We start from the raw sequence: 19,611 nt of genomic DNA on the forward strand, positions 1-19,611 counted from the left end.
CACCATGTGATCCGCAATCATGCTCTTTGGTATTTACCCAAAGGAGTTGAAAACTTATGTCCACGCTAAAACCTGCACACTGATGTTTTTAGCAATTTTCTTCATAATTGCCAAAACTTGAAAACAACCAAGACGTCCTTCAATAGGTGGATGGATAAAGAAACTGTGGTACATCCGACAGTGGCATATTATCCCGCTAAAAAGAAACGAGCTGTCAGGCCACTAAAAGACATGAAGGAACCTTAAATGTGTATAACTAAGTGAAAGAAGGCGATGGGGAAAGGCCATGTAACCATATGCTTCTAACTCTATGACGTTCTGGAAAAGGCAAAACTACCAAGACAGTAAAGAGATTAGCGGCTGCCAGGGGTCGAGGGGAGGGCGGGATGAACAAGGAGATGAACAAGGAGAGCAAAGGGGGTCTTAGGGCAGTGAAAGTGCTCTGTGCGAGACTGCAGCGCGGCCCTGCCAGCACACGTCCGTCCACACCCACAGAACGTACAACAAGAGTGAACCCTAACGTGCAGTGTCGATTTGGGGTGATGACGACGTGCCCATGTAGGTTCAATGTGACCAATGAACCGCTCTGGTAGGGAAGCAGATAATGGGGAGGCTATGCGTGCGTGGGTACAGGGCGAGTACAAGAAATCTCTGTACCTTCCTTTCAATTTTGCTGGGAACCTAAAACCACTCTACAAAAAATGAAGTCTAAATTTTAAAAAAATTTTTAAGCAATGAAAGTTATAGAACCCCCCCCCCACACACACACACACACACACAAACAAATACACATAACCAAACCATTTCACATACAATTTCAGAGTTTCACAGACCTTCTTAGCGGATCCTTGGGCCTGGTTAACAGTAAAGCATAGTACCTTCCGAGGGCTCAGCAGGGGATATATGTTAGTAACAACTCAAATTCACGAGTGTCCGCACCATCCGATCACACAGGACATCCATTCTCAAACCCTGAAAAAGCCCCCACCCCAAGAAACCCTGTCTTCTGCTGCCCCCCGTTCCCCGGGGCTCGGTCCCGGCCCCCTCCTCTACTCATTTTTTCTGGGCAATTTCAGCCACTCCCGTGGCTAACGTCTGCTCAGAGACTTGAACGAGGTCTCAAATCTGCAAAACTCAACTGAAAAATTAAGGCTTAAGGGATTAACCGGTCTTTCATAAACATGTCCCAAGACTGAAAATCTACACTTGACCATTCCTCAAAATGAGGATGCTCAGGGGAGGTGTCCACCCCAAAACCTGGCTCGGAGAGAGGCTGTCTCCCTGAGTGGATTAGACAACATGGTGCGTTATTCACTAACGCAGAGGAAGACACGTCCACGTCGGAAGAGCTCAGGTGACCGTGCAGGACTTCTACGCAGAGCAGTTCCCCACCTGAGACGCACACCCTGCATCGGGTCCACTGGCTCACGCGCTCCTGCACCCTGTGGAGCAGAGTCTGGGGCCGGGGGGAGACAGCTGCTCTAGACAAGCGTCCTTCCAGCTCCAGGAAAAGGCTGGTCCCAGGAGGGGACCCTCTATCTGATCAATTCTACACAAACCATCAAACGACTCCAGAATAACCACTGGCTTGACTTTAAACACCAACAAAGCCAGCACAGTAACTGTACTGAGACCTTAACTTTGGTTTGAAGCGAAAAAAAATAAAGATGAGATTAAGTCCCTACTTTATAAAATTTACAAAAGAACATTTCATGACAAAGATTGAACACTTACCTTTAAATTTTGATCTAATGTTTGCCAGCTCTTTGTTTATTCTCTTTATTTCTGCTTCTTTACTTTTGCCTAAAAAAAGAGAACACAAATGCATCTTGCTTTAACTGATCTCTAAACAAACACCCACTCCCTGACAAAACTGACACATCAGAATTAAATGCAGAATCACGGCTCTTAGGAGCCCAGGAAAGAAGCAACCGGCCTCCACCTGAAGCCAGGCAGGAGGTGGGTGAGGCAGAAGCCGGGCTCTGACACAGTCTGGAGCGGCCCCTCCCCGTCAGGACCGGCAAGTCCACGAAGCCCCCAGGAGAGAGGGGAGTTGCCACCCACAGCACATGTTTAGCTCTGCCTTTTCACCACAGTCCTGGACCTGGAAACTCTCAAAGCAGTGCTAGCTATCATCATCAGCTAATAGTTTACTCCCAAAATTGACTTTTACTGCCACAGATAACTTTAAAAATGATAAAGGTTTAAGTACTGTAGGCTTCGAATTTTCTTTCTTTATGAAATTCACCAACCTACAAAATCTGATAGGTTCACTTTTATAATATTCAATGAAGTTTGGGAATCATCCAATATATTAAAAAAGGATGGAAGGTACATTAAATAAATACATGACAGTCACACTTCCCCTACATCCTGCATCTAGTGCTAAATGGGCCTTCCTTCAACAAGTGTCGGCATGTGTGTTCAGCTTCAGTCCACCTTGACTAGGTGTGAAAACAGGCCTAGAGAGCAGAGACGATTTTTCCAGGGCCACACATCTTAATAAGTACTGTAAAAACGTAAGAAGCTGCTCATCACACAGGGCAGGTGAGTTGTAAGTTCACACTTGTGTAAATTTCCATCGCTTCTGGAAAGCAGGAATGAAGTTCACTATTAAAGGCCCTCCTCCCAGGCTAGTCCCTGGCTCGGTGACTCTATTCCCAGGGGAAGGAAAGGCTGCCACAGCAACCGCCCGCACCGGAGCACTGCCAGGCTGGGGCCTCACAGGTGCCCACGCGCTGGGCTCGCCAGGCTGTCCTGCAGACTCGCCGCCCACCCGCCTGGCCTCCGTCACTGCCGCCCTTGGAGCTTATCTCACCTCGCAGTGAGGCAGCCTCCCACTCCCCAGGGCACCCCCACAACACCAGTTATCTTTCAAGACTAACTTGCTAATAAACAGGGTTTAACATCTGCCCAAGTGTAACGGAACCCTACTTTGAGCCACTCCTGCCCTAGAAAGCCCCTGGCCCAGACAGGGCACAGAGGCAGGCTACCCCCCAGGTGCTGTTCAAGGTGCCAGGACTTAGGTTAAAACAACACATTCTGCCCTCGGGAGCTGCCGTTCCAAGTGGCGGGGAGGAGGGGGCTGCAGATCTTTAACAAAACAAGCCCGGCAGGCGGCTCTGGGGAACCAGGGGGGCAGCCGGGAGGGGATCCTGACCCTCCTTCTCAGCCCTGAGTGCACTGCGGGGAGGCAGCTCCCAGCTGTGCCGGCTTCCTCATCTGGAAGAGGCGCCCCGAGAACCCAAGGGGGCACCGTGTACAGCAGTGGGACTGATGCCCCGGGGTGGCGGGTTAAGGGCAAATTTTTTCTTAAGTTTTTCTGAAAAAGTAACACCCTTGCTGAAGTAGGCTTTTCTGACCTGACTGAAAGGGCCACGAAAACAAGGTCATGGGCGCCTTCTGCCCACAGCCTGGCTTGAGTGTGGACGGAGCACGGCGCACAGGAGGGCCCACGTGTGCGTGCAAGTGCGCGTGCCTGCGTGTACGCATTTGTGTGCGCATGTGCTTCTCACAAGGGTGCAGGAACCTGTGTCTGTGCTGCTCTCCAGTACTCGCGCTCTGCTCTACCCGCCCAAGCCCAAGGGAAACTGAGACCCCTGCGTGGCAGGAACTTGTGCTGTGCAGAGTCAAGACGGGTCAGATCTAGAGCAGCAATCGTAAAAAGATTAGGAGGTACTGGATAGGGGGCATCATGCTAAACAAACTACAGGGATCTATAGCTAGTACCCCAGACTGGTAAATCACAAAATAAAACCAAAAGCACGCAGTTTGGAGTTTAGGGGTAGCCAGCAGGAGAAACAGAAGCCAATGGATAAGCCGCACTCCCCCTGTGCACCAAGACCAGGGCTGTGGCAAGAAGCTAGGGCTTTCCAGCCAAAGCTTTCTTTTTTTTTTTTTTCGCGGTACGCGGGCCTCTCCCGTTGCGGAGCACAGGCTCCGGACGCGCAGGCTCAGCGGCCACGGCTCACGGGCCCAGCCGCTCCGCGGCACGTGGGATCTTCCCGGACCGGGGCACGAGCCCGTGTGCCCTGCATCGGCAGGCAGACTCTCAACCACTGCGCCACCAGGGAAAGCCCGTGTCCCCTGCATCGGCAGGCGGACTCTCAACCACTGCGCCACCAGGGAAGCCCCAGCCAAAGCTTTTTAAAATCAGTCAGTTTACAGCAAACACACACACATTTGTTTCAATCAGGGGAGGTCAGGCTCCCCCAGAGGAGAGGCACAGGGGTCCAATTCACTCTGCAACCAAGGGGAAATTACTCCGCATCTCTGAGCACAGTTCCCTCAAAAGGGAAACTACTAAAAGCCACAAGACCTCACGGCAATACATCTGGGCAAGGGCAGGTAGAAGGGAGAGCCCCAAACAGGCCCGGGGGACTACACGGGGCGGAGCCTGAGCGCCAGGGGCTGGCACAGTGGCGAGGGGCAGGGAGGGCCACAGAGGCCGGCGGACCGGGCCCAGGAAAGCCCGGAAGCGCCGCCTGGTGAAGACGGTGAAGAAGGGAGTCTGTGCGACAGGAAAGCCACCGTGGACCTTGCCCCCCGCCCCTGCCACAGCCCAGGGGATGAACTCCACGTAAGACAAGCAAGCCACACTCCACGCAGAGACGACAAGGAAGAGGAGAAAGAGGAAAACAACGCCCAGCAGACACAGTGCACAGACCAGAGCAACACTGGGGCCTCTACCTCCAAACAAGCTGGAGAACAGCAAGAAAAACAGGGAAGATGCTTAAAAATCCATGGGAAACTCAGATATTAGTTAAGAGAAATCAGGTAAATTAGAAATTTAAAAACTCATTTCAAAAATGAAGCATAAGAGGGACTTCCCTGGTGGTCCAGTGGTTAGGACTCTGCGCTCTCACTCCTAAGGGCCCAGGTTCAATCCCTGGTCGGAGAACTAAGATCCCACAAGTTGCGTGGCGCATCCAAAAAAAAAAAAAAATGAGGAATAAGAAACAGAAAGAGGGCTTCCCTGGTGGCTCAGTGGTTAAGAATCCGCCTGCCAATGCAGGGGACACGGGTTCGAGCCCTGGTCCGGGAAGATCCCACATGCCGCAGAGCAACTCAGCCCACGTGCCACAACTACTGAGCCTGCACTCTAGAGCCCGCGAGCCACAACTACTGAGCCCGCATGCCACAACTACTGAGCCCATGTGCCACAACTACTGAAGCCCACGTGCCTAGAGCCTGTGCTCCGCAACAAGAGAAGCCACCGCAATGAGAAGCCCGCACGCAAGAGTAGCCCCCGCTCGCCGCAACTAGAGAAAAAGCCTGCACGCAGCAACAAAGACCCAATGCAGCCAAAAATAAATAAATTTTAAAAATAAATAAAGAAAGAAACAGAAGGAACAGAAGAACAAATAAACACAACAGAGGTCTGGAGAGAAACGGAAGATGAAAAGAATGAAAAGAAACAAAATTAGGCTTCCCTGGTGGCGCAGTGGTTAAGAGTCCGCCTGCCGATGCAGGGGACACGGGTTCGTGCCCCGGTCCGGGAGGATCCCACATGCCGTGGTGCGGCTGGGCCCGTGAGCCATGGCCACTGAGCCTGCGCGTCCGGAGCCTGTGCTCCGCAAAGGGAGAGGCCACAACGGTGAGAGGCCCGCGTACCACAAAAAAAAAAGAAACAAAATTATTTAAAGCAAAAAGAAATGAATAAAGAGATAAAGGATACAGGAGAAAGTAGCAAATACTGAAAATGGACAAAGATGCAGCATATGGACAGTAGGAGTCCCTGAGGAAGACAACCAACTGACCAGTGGAACGGCCTAAAGCACGTCATTTGAAAAAGCTTTCCTGAAATTAAACAAAGTAAATAAAAGATTTAAAACCACATAAAAAACCACACCACATACCTGGGAATACCGACCCCAAATAACACACACCAAAACATATTCTAATAAAACTACTGGACTGTAAAGAAAAAAAAAAAAATCCTGGGAATTCCCTGGCAGTCCAGTGGTTAGGACTCTGCACTCTCACTGCCAAGGTCCAGGTTCAATCCCTGGATGGGGATCTAAGATCCCACAAGCCACACGGCACAGCCAAAAAAAAAAAAAAAAAAAGAAAAAAAGAAGAAGAAAAAAATCTTTTGAACATCTGGAAAAAAAAGCAGCTGATACAAGGAAGAAAATCAGATTTCCTCAGACTCGTGCAGGTTCAGGTGTGGGCTGGACACCTGGTCCACTGACTGGACTATGCCTGAGTGCCCTCATCACACAGGGGAGACAAGACCTCGGGGGCCAAGGACACAAGCCCACAAACGCTGGCCCTTGCTGGCTGGTGGTGCCGCTTCCACCCGACGGGGTAAGGCTGTGCCTGAGCAGCAGCCCTGGGAACATCCTTGGGACTTGCTCCGGTTCCCACACTCCTGTCCAGGGTGAGGCTCCAAAGAAAGTCGAGTATGGCCATGGGGGACTGACACCACACACAGATCAACGCGTTCAAATCAAACTTATGCCCAAAATTTACCGAACTGCCATCCTCCTCCAGGTGGTGAGGACACCTGGGAGAAACGCATGCGCTGGGGCCTTGGGGGCCTTCCCCACCCCCAGTTCATGCTCACTCAAGCTGCACTTCCCTCCCGACAGAAGCCCAGCCACCCCACGCTGCTGGCAGCAGATCTAGCAATAAATCCGATCTTTCTAGATGAAGAATCAGCTCTGGGAGAATGGGAGAGGTCACTGCCCTACCCTGACTTCTGAAGCCCATTCTAACAGGGTAAAGCATCAGCCAGAGTAGCTGGGACACGGTGACGAGCCTCGCCATGCCTGTAGCTTGATCTCTGTTCCACAGTGAAGAGGTTCTGGTCTCTGCCACCCTGTGCTGTCTCCACCTAACACGCAGCAGGTCTGTCGGCCACAGAAGATACCAAGCTTCTAACAGGCAATTTCCACAGTGGATGTCGGCGCTCTGGTAGCTAATGAGTAACCTAGACTGTCCCACAACCACTGCCCAAAAACAAGCTACAATTTGCGCCCAGTAAATAGCAAAGAACGCACTCTAGGGGGACAAGCCTTGAAAAAAGCCCTTGGATTTCTAGAATTACCGCCCCTGGTCATTCTTCCGGAATAACATGCTGGTTGATGATTTCCTCTTGCCTGCAAGCTGAGCTCATCAACTGACAGTGCTAGTGTTCTGGGAACGGCCTGATTCCAGACAAAGAGCACAGGGGCCCATCACAGCTTATCATAACTACCACACCAAATCGCACGGCAGGAAGTCTGAAATTTACAATAAAATTTGATCGAAATAAAGTTTAGTCTCTATATAAAATGATTTCACTGAGTAAGCCAAAAGCCCAAAATTGAGCAAACAAAAGCCTATTTTTGAAAGACGGTATCACTGTTAAAATGATACTAAGGCGGTCAGCACAGCAGGAAGCAGAGCAAACTCTGGAAGCAAGCCTGCCCTGGAATGCCACTCCATGTCCCCAGGCCAGCAACCTAACCTCGCTGAGCCTCAGTTCTCCTTCTTCACATGAGGCACCACAAAGTGCTGTGATGAGGGCTGCACAGACGACCGTCAAAAAGCACACACAGAGCAGCCTGCCCACGGGAGGCTGTCGTGAACATCAGGACTGTTCTCTATGTTTTCTCTTTATTTGTGCACAGGAAGGATGGGCCTCCGAACAGAAAGCCTCAACAACGGCAGACTGACTGGAACAAAAGATTTCAAAGAAGATTAAAAGTTGCTACGCCACAGAAGATAAAACCACGTTTGTCCCTGACAAACGTTAACAGGTATATCTTATTTTAACTGCTTTAGTGTGATATAATTCACGTATCAAACAATTCACTCATTTAAAGCACGTAACTCAATGACTTTGAGTATATTCAGAGTTCTGCATCCATCACCACCATCTAATCCTGGAAAATTTTCATCTCCCCCCAAAGAAACACCACACCCAACAGCAGTCATTCACCAACACCTCCCTCCTCAGCCCCTAATCTCCTTTCCATCTCCATAGACTTACCTCCTCTAAACATTTCATATAAATACAATCTTTATATGTTCTTTTGTGATTGGCTTCTTTCACCACGTACAAAAGATACCGTGATGGTTGGTTTTTTTTAATATTTATTTATTTATTTGGCTGCGCGGGGTCTTAGTTGCGGCATTCGGGATCTTCGTTGCCGTGTGTGGGATCTTTGGTTGTGGCATGCAGGATCTTCGGCTGCGGCATGTGGGATCTAGTTCCCTGATCAGGGATCGAGCCCAGGCCCCCTGCATTGGGAGCTCGGAGTCTTAACCACTGGACCACCAGGGAAATCCCAATGATTGTTTTCAAGGTAGCATGAATCAGTACTTCATCCCTTTTCTCTGTTGAATAATATCACATTATATGGATATACCGTATCTTGTTATCTGTTCATCACTTGATGAATTTGGGGCTTGTTACCACTTTTTGGTTATTATGAATAATGTTGCTATGAACATTCGTGTATGAGTTTCTGTGTGAACGTACATTTTCATTTCTCTCAAGTGGACACCTAGGAGCAGAATTGCTGGGTCGTATGACAATTCTATGTTTAACACTGTGAGGAAGTGACAAGATGTTTTCCCAAAAGGCAGCACCATTTTACATCACCACTATAAAAGAAAGAGGGTTCCAATTTCTCCACTTGCTATCGTCCATCACTTTTATATTCTAGCCATCCTAGTTAGTGTGTGTGAAGTGGTATGTCATTGTGGGTTGTTAGGTTTTTTTTTTTTGTTTTGTTTTTTTTTTTTTTTTGACTGCACCACACAGCTTACAGGGATCTTAGTTCCCTGACCAGGGATCGAACCCGGGCCCTTAGCAGTGAAAGTGCGGAGTCCTAGCCACTGGACGGCCAAGGAAGTCCCTGGTGTGTTGTGATTTTATTTTCACTTATTTTTTTAATCTCCCTTGGATTTTTTTCTTTGACCCACTGGTTATTTAGGAGAGTGTTTTGTTTTCACATATTTGTGAATTTCCCAAATTTCCTCCTGCTACTGATTTCTAATTTCATCCCAATGTGGTTGGCAAACACACTTCATATGATTTCAATCTTTTTTAAAAATTTACTGAGGCTTTTTATTTATGGCTTAACATACAGTCTATTCTGAAGAATGTTCCATACGCACTTGAGAAAAACGTGTATATTCTGCACCTGTTGGGTGAAGCAGTCTACAGATGTCTGTTAGGTCTAGTTGACTTAGTGTTGTTCAAGTCTTCTACTCATTGCTGATTTTCTGTCTGCTTGTATCTCTTACTGAAAGCAGAGTATCAAAGTCTCCAATTATTATTGTTGAAGTGCCTATTTCTCCCTTCAATTCTTCATGTATTTTTTAAATTTATTTTTATTAATTTATTTGTTTTTGGCTGCGTTGGGTCTTCGTTGCTGCACACAGGCTTTCTCTAGTTGCGAGCGGGGGCTACTCTTCATTTCGGTGCACGGGCTTCTCACTGCGGTGGCTTCTCTTCTTGCGGAGCGTGGGCTCTAGGCGCGCGGGCTTCAGTAGTTGCGGCACGTGGGCTCAGCAGTTGTGGCTCGCGGGCTCTAGAGCGCAGGTTCAGTAGTTGTGGCGCATGGGCTTAGTTGCTCCGCAGCATGTGGGATCTTCCTGCACCAGGGTTCAAACCTGTGTCCCCTGCATTGGCAGGTGGATTCGTAACCACTGCGCCACCAGGGAAGTCTCTCTTCATGTATTTTGCTTCATGGGTTTTTTTTGTTTGGTTTTTTGTTTTTTGTTTTTGTTTTTTTGCGGTACGCAGGCCTCTCACTGTTGTGGCCTCTTCCGCTGCGGAGCACAGGCTCCGGACACACGGGCCCAGCGGCCATGGCTCACGGGCCCAACCGCTCCGCGGCATGTGGGATCCTCCTGGACCGGGGCACGAACCCACGTCCCCTGCATAGGCAGGCGGACTCAACCACTGTGCCACCAGGGAAGCCTCTACATGGAAATATACATGGAAGCTTGTATAAATATACATGGAAGCTTCATGTATTTTGAGCTCTGTTATTAGGTATGAATATGTTCAGAATTGGGAATTCCCTGGTAGTCCAGTGGTTAGGACTCGGCACTTTCACTGTCATGGGCCCGGATACAATCCCTGGTCGGGAAACTAAGATCCCGCAAGCCTTGAGGCTCAGCCAAAAAACAAGAAAAAGATGGGCTTCCCTGGTGGCGCAGTGGTTGCGCGTCCGCCTGCCGATGCAGGGGAACCGGGTTCGCGCCCCAGTCTGGGAGGATCCCACATGCCGCGGAGCGGCTGGGCCCACAACAACAAGAAAAAGAAAGAAAGAAAAGAAAGAATTGATGCATCTTCTTGAGGGCCTGACGCTTAACCACAGTAAAATGCTGTTCTATGACTCTAATAACAATTTTTGTCTTAAAGTCTATTTTGTCTGATACTAGTATAGTCACTCCACCTCTCTTCTGGTTACTATTTGCAAGGCACAACATTTTTCTTCCTTTCACTAGTATCTTTTGTTTGTATCTTTTAATCTATAGTGTCTTTTGAAGAAAGCATTTAGTTGGATCATGGTTTTTTTTAACCCATTCTGCCAACCCTGCCTTTTAATTTGAGGGTTTAATCCATTTACATTTAAGATAGTTTCTGATAAGGTAGGGCTTACATCTGCCATTTTGCTGTTTTCTATATGTCTTCTGTCATGTTCCTGCATTCTTCCATCATTGTCTTCTTTTGCATTAAGAAGTATTTTTCAGGGGCTTCCCTGGTGGCGCAGTGGTTGAGAGTCCGCCTGCCGATGCAGGGGACACGGGTTTGTGGCCCGGTCCGGGAAGATCCCACATGCCGCGGAGCGGCTGGGCCCGTGAGCCATGGCCGCTGAGCCTGCGCATCCGGAGCCTGTGCTCCACAACGGGAGAGGCCACAACAGTGAGAGGCCCACGTACCGCAAAAAAAAAAATAAATAAAGAAGTATTTTTCAGTGCACCATTTCAATTCACTTGTTTCTTTTACTTTTTTTTTTTAGTTACTTTCCTAGTAATTGCCTGGGGATTATAATCAACACTTAACTTAAAACAATCTAGCTTGATACAAACTGAATTTTAGGGAATTCCCTGGCAGTCCAGTGGTTAGGACTTGGTGCCTTCACTGCCGTGGCCTGGGTTCAATCACTGGTCAGGGAACTAAGATCCTGCAAGCCGTGTGGCACGCCCAAAAAAAAAAAATTTTTTTTCCTTTGTCTTTCAACAGTTTGACTATGATGTGTCTAAGTATTGATCTCCTTGAGTGTATCCTATTTGGAAGTCATCTTGGATATGTAGATTAAGGTCTGTCACCAAACTGGGGGAGTTTATGTCTTCAAATATTCTTTCTGCATCTCTCTCCTACTTCTTTCTTTACGGGACTCCACTTATGGGTATATCAGTATACTTGATGGTGTTCCACAGGTCTCCAAGGCTCTGTTCATTTTTCTTCATTCTTTTTACTTTCTGTTCCTCAGATTGGATCTGTACTTACCCTAACAGAGATCTTAATTATATTAACAAACCTATTCCCAAATTCACTGATTTCTTTCTTCCGTCAGTTCAAATCTACTGCTGAGCCCCCCTCTAGTGAATTTTTCATTTTTTCATAGTTATTTTATTTTTCATACTTAATTGTATTTTCAACTCCAGAATTTCTATTTGGTGGTTTTTTTAAAATAATTTCTACGTTTTTATTGATAGCTTCTACTTGGTGAGGTATTCTCATACATTAATTATTTAGACATAGTTTCTTTTAGTTCTTAGAACATATTTATAGTAGCCAATTCAAAGTCCTTGTCCAGTATCATTAAGTCCAACATCTGGACCCTTTCAAGGATAGTTCCTATTGACTACTTTTTTCCTGTGTATAGACCATATTTTCCTGTTTCTTTGTGCATCTCATAAGTTCTTACTGAAAACTAGTATTTCAGGTAATACACTGTGGCAACCCTGGAATTCAGACTGTCCCCTTTCCCAGGGACTGTTATTGCTATAGTTATTTGTTTAGTGACTTTACTGAACTAGTTCTCTAAAGTCTACAATTCCCTATAGTTTACAGTTACTGTAAGTCTTTGCTCAGTTAGCTTAGTGGTCAGTTAATGATTGGTCAGGAATTTCTTTAAATGTGTTGAACTAATAAGTGTCCCAGACACTGCCAAGAAACTGTGTGAGTGCTGAGGCACACCTTCGATACTCAGGGAGCTATAACTCTGCCTTTGCCTTCACTTCTTATTTGTGGAGGGACTCAAGATTAGACAGAGGTGAGAGACTAGGGCCCTCTCAAGTCTTTCCTAGACATATACACAGTCCTGCCTCTGTGCAGCCTTCGAGATCCACAGGAATCTATCAGAGCTTTTCAAAGCCCCCTAATAGCATGTCATTCTTCGTATCTTTCTTCTAAGATTTTGGCCAGACTCTTGTTTGCCCCCAGCTGTGGTATTAACTGCCACTGATTGTTTGCCACAAAGACACTAAGGGTAGGGCTCTTCCCAGTGAGTGAGATCAAATAATGACAGCTCTGCAAATGGGGCTTTTCCAGAAAGCTGCAAGGCCAGTCAAAGAGTAACAACACTCTGAGAAGAGGACTTTTGAGGGGCTCCAAATCTCATCTGTCCCTTCCAATGGCTGCAAGGCTGCTGGTTTTCACAGTTACCATGGCTGTAAGGCTGATGGCTTTCAATGCTACCACAGATCATGGGAGAGGAGAATGACAGTAGGTCAAGTTGGAGGTTCAGCAGTTTTTCTTGAATAAATCTTCCTGAGATTATGTCAATTTTTGGTTCATTTCCAGAGTTCCAACAAAGTTTATTTTGACCATTTTTACCAGTGTTTTCACTGCTTTTACGGAGGAGTAGATTTACAGAGGTCCTCACTCCCCATTCTTACTAAATGGCGTTTCTGCTATACAGTCAAAGCGACTATGAGTGAAGAGTACTTTACCCATTCGCCCCTCCTGTCAATTCTGATTTCTGTATCTCCAAAATCCACCCCTACCTTTCCACTCCTACTGCCTTGACTCAGATCCTTGCTATCTTCTCTAGACCAGAGCAATCAATCTTTTCCTAACTGGCTTTCCTGCCTTTAAACCTAGTCTAAAATCCACCCTTCGCATTCAAAATTACTATTCTACTAATAAAGAAATAAACTGCATGGTGCCACTCTCCTGTTTAGGATATGTCAATGGTCCGTGTCCCTCAGAGGAAGCTCCCCGGGACCTGGCTATGGCCTGCCCCTCCCACCTTGTTCTCCTGCCCGCCCCGCCACCGATCCACCAGGCGCTACTCGTCCCGGGAACGCCCACAGCTCCTTGAGCGTGCCCCGCTGCTACTCATGCCACTCCGCAGCGTGACGCATGGCGCCCCTTCATGGATCACCCCCACACGCTGTCAGCTCAGCAAGACCCGGCCCAGGCATTATCCCATGTTACCATGCCTGACCACCCTCTCCTGGCCGCCTGCAGCTCACCCTGCTGAGCTGATCACCCCTCACTTTCACCATTCCTCTCCCACACTCACCGCTCTGCGTTACAAGGGCTTGCACTACTCTGAGGAGAGAGATCATGTCTCATTATCTTCAGTGTTTAGCACATGAGAAGAAAACAGCCACGACCTTTACAATGCTCTACACAGGCCCTGTGACCCCTGTCTCCCCACCTCCAATACCCCCGACCTAACCTTCTACCTAACCTCCTTGTTGACTCCCTACTGCAGACACACAGCCTCCTACTATTTCCTCCACACACTGGTTATCTCTCCCCGCCCAGTGAAGGCCTTTGTACCTGCTGTTCCCTCTATCTAAGATGTACCTCCCCCCAATTTCTACATGACCCAGTGCCTTCAAGTCTTTTGCTCAGCTGTTACCTTTAAAGCAAGACCAATCCTGGTCACCCTATTTGAAGTTGAAAACCCACAGCCCCATGTTCCCCATCACCTTCTCTCCTTAATTTTTCTCTCTTGTACTTATTGTCTTCTAACATACGATACAATCTTCTTTCTCTTTTCTATCTCCATCCACCAGAATGTAAGCTCCATAGGAGTAGGCAGTTCTGTGTGTTTTATTCACCACTATAGTTCCTGGCATTTAATAGGTGCTCAATAGATATCTGGTGAGGAATGCACACCCCGTGTAGAGTGTGTGCTCAATGATAGCAGCAGACATCTGAGTACTTGTGCTAAAAACTGCCCCAAGAGCTTTTAAGCAGTTGAGCTAGGAAACAAATAATATTTACTGAGCACCAGAATTGCCACCAATGCGGGTGATGTTTTCATCTCCAACAGAAAACTCTCTCTTGAGGCCCTCCCTCTCCCTCACATGCATCCTATCAGGGAGTCTTGTCCATTTTAACTCCAGAAAAACACTCTATTCTCGCCATCTCCACTTCCACCAATGTCTCTTGTATGGACTGTAACAACTTTCACCTTCCGCTCTGGCCTCCTCCGATCTATTTCCTCACAGAAGCCAGGGTGATCCTCACATATAGGTATACCTGTCACTCACCTGATTCTCTTCAGCCACCTCCTACAGGACACCTAAGAGGAACTCAGATTTCCCGCCAGGGAAGGGCCTCCAAGGCCCAGCAATCTGGCTCCTTTCCGCTCCTCTCCCTCTCACTCATGATGCTCCAGCTGCACCTGGCTTTCAGGTCCTGAAGCAGAACTAGCCCTAGACTACCCCAAGCCCTTCTCCCCTCAGGACCCAGCTCACATACTGCGTCCTCAGAGAGGCCCTTTATGAATACCCTTCCTAAGGTAGTCTCCCTTTCATCCTCCACCATGATGAAGTATATTCTAAAAATATTTCTGTTTTTAAACGTTTCAGTTCAGGGTTTAAAGTAACTCTTTGGAAAAGTTAGGTATCCAAACTCTCCTGGATTGACTCATCATTACCCATAATAGAATCCACTGACTTCACCACAAAAACAAATTTCCATTTACCATATTCCACTACCGGCAAGAAACTGCATCATTAACACAGACCATGTCTATGAAACAAAATCCCATGAGACGCCTATCTCCCCTGCTTTGATTTCTGGGTCTCAGAGCCTTATAAACTGAACCATAAGAAGTAGGTGTACAGAAGTACAGCCTGCAGGGGCTTCCCTGGTGGCACAGTGGTTGAGAATCCGCCTGCTAATGCAGGGGACACGGGTTCGAGCCCTGGTCTGGGAAGATCCCACATGCCGCGGAGCAACTAGGCCCGTGAGCCACAACTACTGAGCCTGCGCGTCTGGAGCCTGTGCTCCGCGGCGGCCGTGATAGTGAGAGGCCCGCGCACCGCGATGAAGAGTGGTCCCCGCTTGCCACAACTAGAGAAAGCCCTCGCACAGAAATGAAGACCCAACACAGCAAAAATAAATAAATAAATTTTAAAAATTAATAAAATGTTTAAAGAAAGAAGTCCAGCCTGCAGTGTCCTGTTAGCGGAGAACAAGGCCCACCCTGCTTGCCTCCCTCAAGTAAGAAGTTAAGTGCCACAGAGTCACGTGTTCTCTTTAAAGTTCTGCTTAGAAACTCATGCCAAACAAGCTGCATAGTGAGAACCACCCACCCAAATTAAATAATAAAAGGTATTATTGCTCCACTTAGGAAGTAGAAGGTAAAAGTGCAGAAAGTCAAATTATTCTCTCCCAAGACCTTCCCTCAAGGAGTGGTTAATCCAAAGTAGTATAAATCCAAAGTAGTATAAATCCAAAGGTTATGAAGGTCTGCATGGTTGGGGTGTGTGTGGGGTGTGTGTGTGGGGGGGGGTGTGGGTGTGTAACGTACAAAATTAGTCAAAAACTTATTTAAAAGGAGAAAACTGTATGACAAGAGCTCAAGAGCAGTCACCACAACAGCTGTGGACCCTGGAAGGAGACGGCCAAGTGGTTAACTGACGCAGCCTGACAGAGCAAACTGGGACCCAGCCGCCCACAAGAGGGAGAACCAGTAAAAAGGAAACGTTGTCCCTCAAAGAACCTGAGGCCAGGTGCCTCAGGAGGTGGCTATCAGGAAGACGGGCTGGAAGTCTACGTAAGGAGCCGCAGGCCCCTCCCCCAGACCCCAGAGCTAGGCCACCTATACCCCTAATCCCAGCAGAAGACAAAAGGCCTACCCTCTGGAAAAGCAGGAACACAGGAGCTCTAGGCCTGGTGACACCACCACATGCTAGGGTGAGGCTCCACACTCGGAAAAACACACGTGAGTGACAGACTCCCTGAATGGTGAGACACCCGCACCCAGAACAACGGCAGCCAGACTCCCCACACTCACTTACCCCACCGAGCAGGACAGGAGCCTGGAACTCCTGAAGAATACGGCTGACACACAGCTTCCCTCCGTGAAACAGAGACCCCTCACCCATCACCACACAGTGAGGCCTCCACCAAAACCCTACCCATGCTGGCTGACACTGGTCCACGTGAGTGGACAGACACTGACCACCAGGCATCCAGGATGGTCTCACAGCACGAGCCAGAGACCAAAACAAACCTACAGAAAAAGAAGTCAGAGTAAGGAGCCTATGTAGAGAAGGAAACTCCAAAACAATCAATATTCTTACATAAATAAAAGAAAATACAGGGCTTCCCTGGTGGCGCAGTGGTTGAGAGTCCGCCTGCCGATGCAGGGGACGCGGGTTCGTGCCCCGGTCCGGGAAGATCCCACGTGCCGCGGAGCGGCTGGGCCCGTGAGCCGTGGCCGCTGAGCCTGCGCGTCCGGGGCCTGTGCTCCGCAACGGGAGAGGCCACAACGGTGAGAGGCCTGTGTACCGCAAAAAAAAAAAAGAAAAAAAAATACAGCTTTAAGAACAAGATGCCACCAAAAAAGGAGCACTCAGACAATAATAAAGCCCTCAGGGGGGCAGGGAGGGATAAATTAGGAGTTTGGGATTAACACATACACACTACTATATATAAAATAGATAACCAACAGGGACCTACTGTATAGCACAGGGAACTATACTCAATATTTTGTAATAACCTATAAGGAAAAAGAATCTTTCAAGAAATAAATATATATGTATGTATAACTAAATCACTTTGCTGTACACCTGAAACTAACACAACATTGTAAATCAACTATACTTCAATTTTTAAAAAAGAGAGAGAGAGAAAGCCCTCAAAATGTGGAGAAAAGGGGGACTTCCCTGGCAGTCTGGTGGTTAAGACTCCACACTTCCAATGCAGGGAGCACAGGTTCAATCCCTGGTCCCCTGGTCGAGGAATTAAGATCCCACATGCTGCACGTGGGGCCAAAAAAAAAAATATGGAGCAAAGGGAACCCTCTTCCACTGCTGATGGGAATGTAAATGGGTGCAGCCACTATGGAGAACAGCTATCACATGATCCAGCAATCGTACTCCTGGGCATATACCCAGAGAAAACTCTAATTCAAAAAGACACATGCACCCCAATGTTCATAGCAGCTCTGTTTACAACAGCCAAGACATGGAAATAACCTAAGTGTCCATCGTCAGAGGTATGGGTATACATATGATACATATATACAATGGAATACTACTCCGCCATGAAAAAGAGTGAAATAATGCCATTTGCAACAACATGGACAGACTTAGAGATGATCATACTAAGTGAAGTAAGTCAGAAAGAGAAAGACAAATATCACATGGTATCACTTATATGTGGAATCTAAAATATGATACAAATGAACTTATTTACAAAAAAAAAACAAACTCACAGACATAGAGAACAGACTTACAATTACCAAAGGGGAAGGGCAGGAAGGTGGGGGGTAAATTAGGAGTCTGGGATTAGCAGATATAAACTACTGTATACAAAATAGATAAGCAACAAAGTCCTACTGTATAGCACAGGGAACTATATTCAATATCTTGTAATAACCTATGATGGAGGAGAGTATGAAAAAGAATATACATGTATAACTGAATCACTTTGCTGTACACCAGAAACTAACACAACATTGTAAATCAACTATAGTTCAATTAAAAAAAAAGCCCTCAAATTGTAAAAGTGATAGGAGAAAGAAAAATTCAAAAGGGCCAGAGTCACAGAAAACAATACCACAAAGACAAAGAAATGGAAGACGAGAGATAAAAGAGTAAGAAAATGTAAGCCAAGAGGTCCACATTTCAACTATTATTAGAGGATTATTGAAAAAGGAGAAAGTGAAAAGAAATTATTAAAGAAATAAAACAAAAACATTTCCCCAAACCCGAAAGACATGAAATTCCAGAATGAATAAAGCCACTGAATGCCACACCTGGGCACAGCATGCTAACATTTCAAACCACTAGGAACTAAGAGTAGAGCCATGCCTTCAAAACTGAGGAAAAGTTATTTCCAGTCTAGAATTCTACCCAAGCCAAATTCTCAATTAAGTATGAAGGTTAAAAATGCTTTTGCTGGGCTTCCCTGGTGGCGCAGTGGTTGCGAGTCCGCCTGCCGATGCAGGGGACACGGGTTCGTGCCCCAGTCCGGGAAGATCCCACATGCCGCGGAGCAGATAGGCCCGTGAGCCGTGGCCGCTGAGCCTGCGCGTCCGGAGCCTGTGCTCCGCAACGGGAGAGGCCACAACAGTGAGAGGCCCGTGTACCGCACACACACACAAAAAAATGCTTTTGTTTTTCTCAAACATGCAACCTCAAAACCATTTTACCTCCTATGCACTCCGTGTCACGTGCGCAAAAGATGTGCACCACCAAATCGAGTGCAAACCAGCACAAGCCCAGAGCACAGACAGGCAGCCTCCAAAAACCAGGAGTTCAGCCAGAGACAAAACCCTCAGGACTACGTGAAGGGAAGTCCCCAGAGGACGGGGTGAGCAACAGCAACCTGTACAGAAGACAAGAGAACTGACCCCTTAGGAAGGGCGTTCCTGCCAGGGGAAGGAGGCGCTGAGACGCCTCCTGCTGTGTCCAGTCACATTAAGCGGGATCTTACAGTCGTGTCCGAAAGCTTGGGGCTGAAGAGCAATGGGTGCATTAAAAGGTAAGCAAAGTCAGGGACTTCCCTGGCGGTCCAGTGGTTAGGACTCTGTGTTCTTACTGCGGAGGGCCTGGCCCAGCCAAAAACAAAAAAAGGGTGGGGGGGCAAGAGCTAACGCCAAACAAATTAAGATTTGACCCATTAGATAAAGAAGATGGTGTGTATACGTATACACAATGGAATACTACTCAGCTATAAAAAAAGAAGGAAATAATGCCATTTGCAGCAACATGGATGCATCTAGAGATTATCATACTAAGTGAAATAAAAAGAGAAAGACAAATACCGTATGATATCACTTATATCTGGAACCTAAAATATGACACAAATGAACTTATTTACAAAACAGAGTCACAAAAAGAACAGACTTGTGGTTGCCAAGAGGCAGAGGGTTGGGGAGGGATGGAATGGGAGTTTGGGATTAGCAGATACAAACTATTATATATAGAATGAATAAACACCAAGGGCCTACTGTATAGCCCAGGGAACTATATTCAATATCCTGTAATAAACCATAATGGAAAAGAATATGAAAAGAATATATATGTATAACGGAATCACTTTGCTGTACAGCAGAAATTAACACAACATTGTAAATCAAATATAGTTCAATTAAAAAAAAAAAAAAGTCAGGGCTTCCCTGGTGGCACAGTGGTTGAGGGTCCGCCTGCCGATGCAGGGGACACGGGTTCGTGCCCCGG

At 47.3% G+C, this 19,611-nt stretch overlaps 1 protein-coding gene across 1 annotated transcript in view; it reads right to left on the reverse strand.

The window, feature by feature from the left end:
* AP2A2 (adaptor related protein complex 2 subunit alpha 2) overlaps positions 1–19,611 on the reverse strand; it is a 67,377-nt gene that overhangs the window by 37,169 nt on the left and 10,597 nt on the right. Inside the window, exon 2 of the mRNA XM_055079411.1 lies at positions 1,735–1,803. Coding sequence (XP_054935386.1) covers positions 1,735–1,803 — 69 coding nt within the window. The remainder of the gene's footprint in view (positions 1–1,734; positions 1,804–19,611) is intronic.

Source organism: Physeter macrocephalus, chromosome 18 (assembly GCF_002837175.3).
Source record: "Physeter macrocephalus isolate SW-GA chromosome 18, ASM283717v5, whole genome shotgun sequence".
Taxonomy (NCBI): Eukaryota; Metazoa; Chordata; class Mammalia; order Artiodactyla; family Physeteridae; genus Physeter; species Physeter macrocephalus.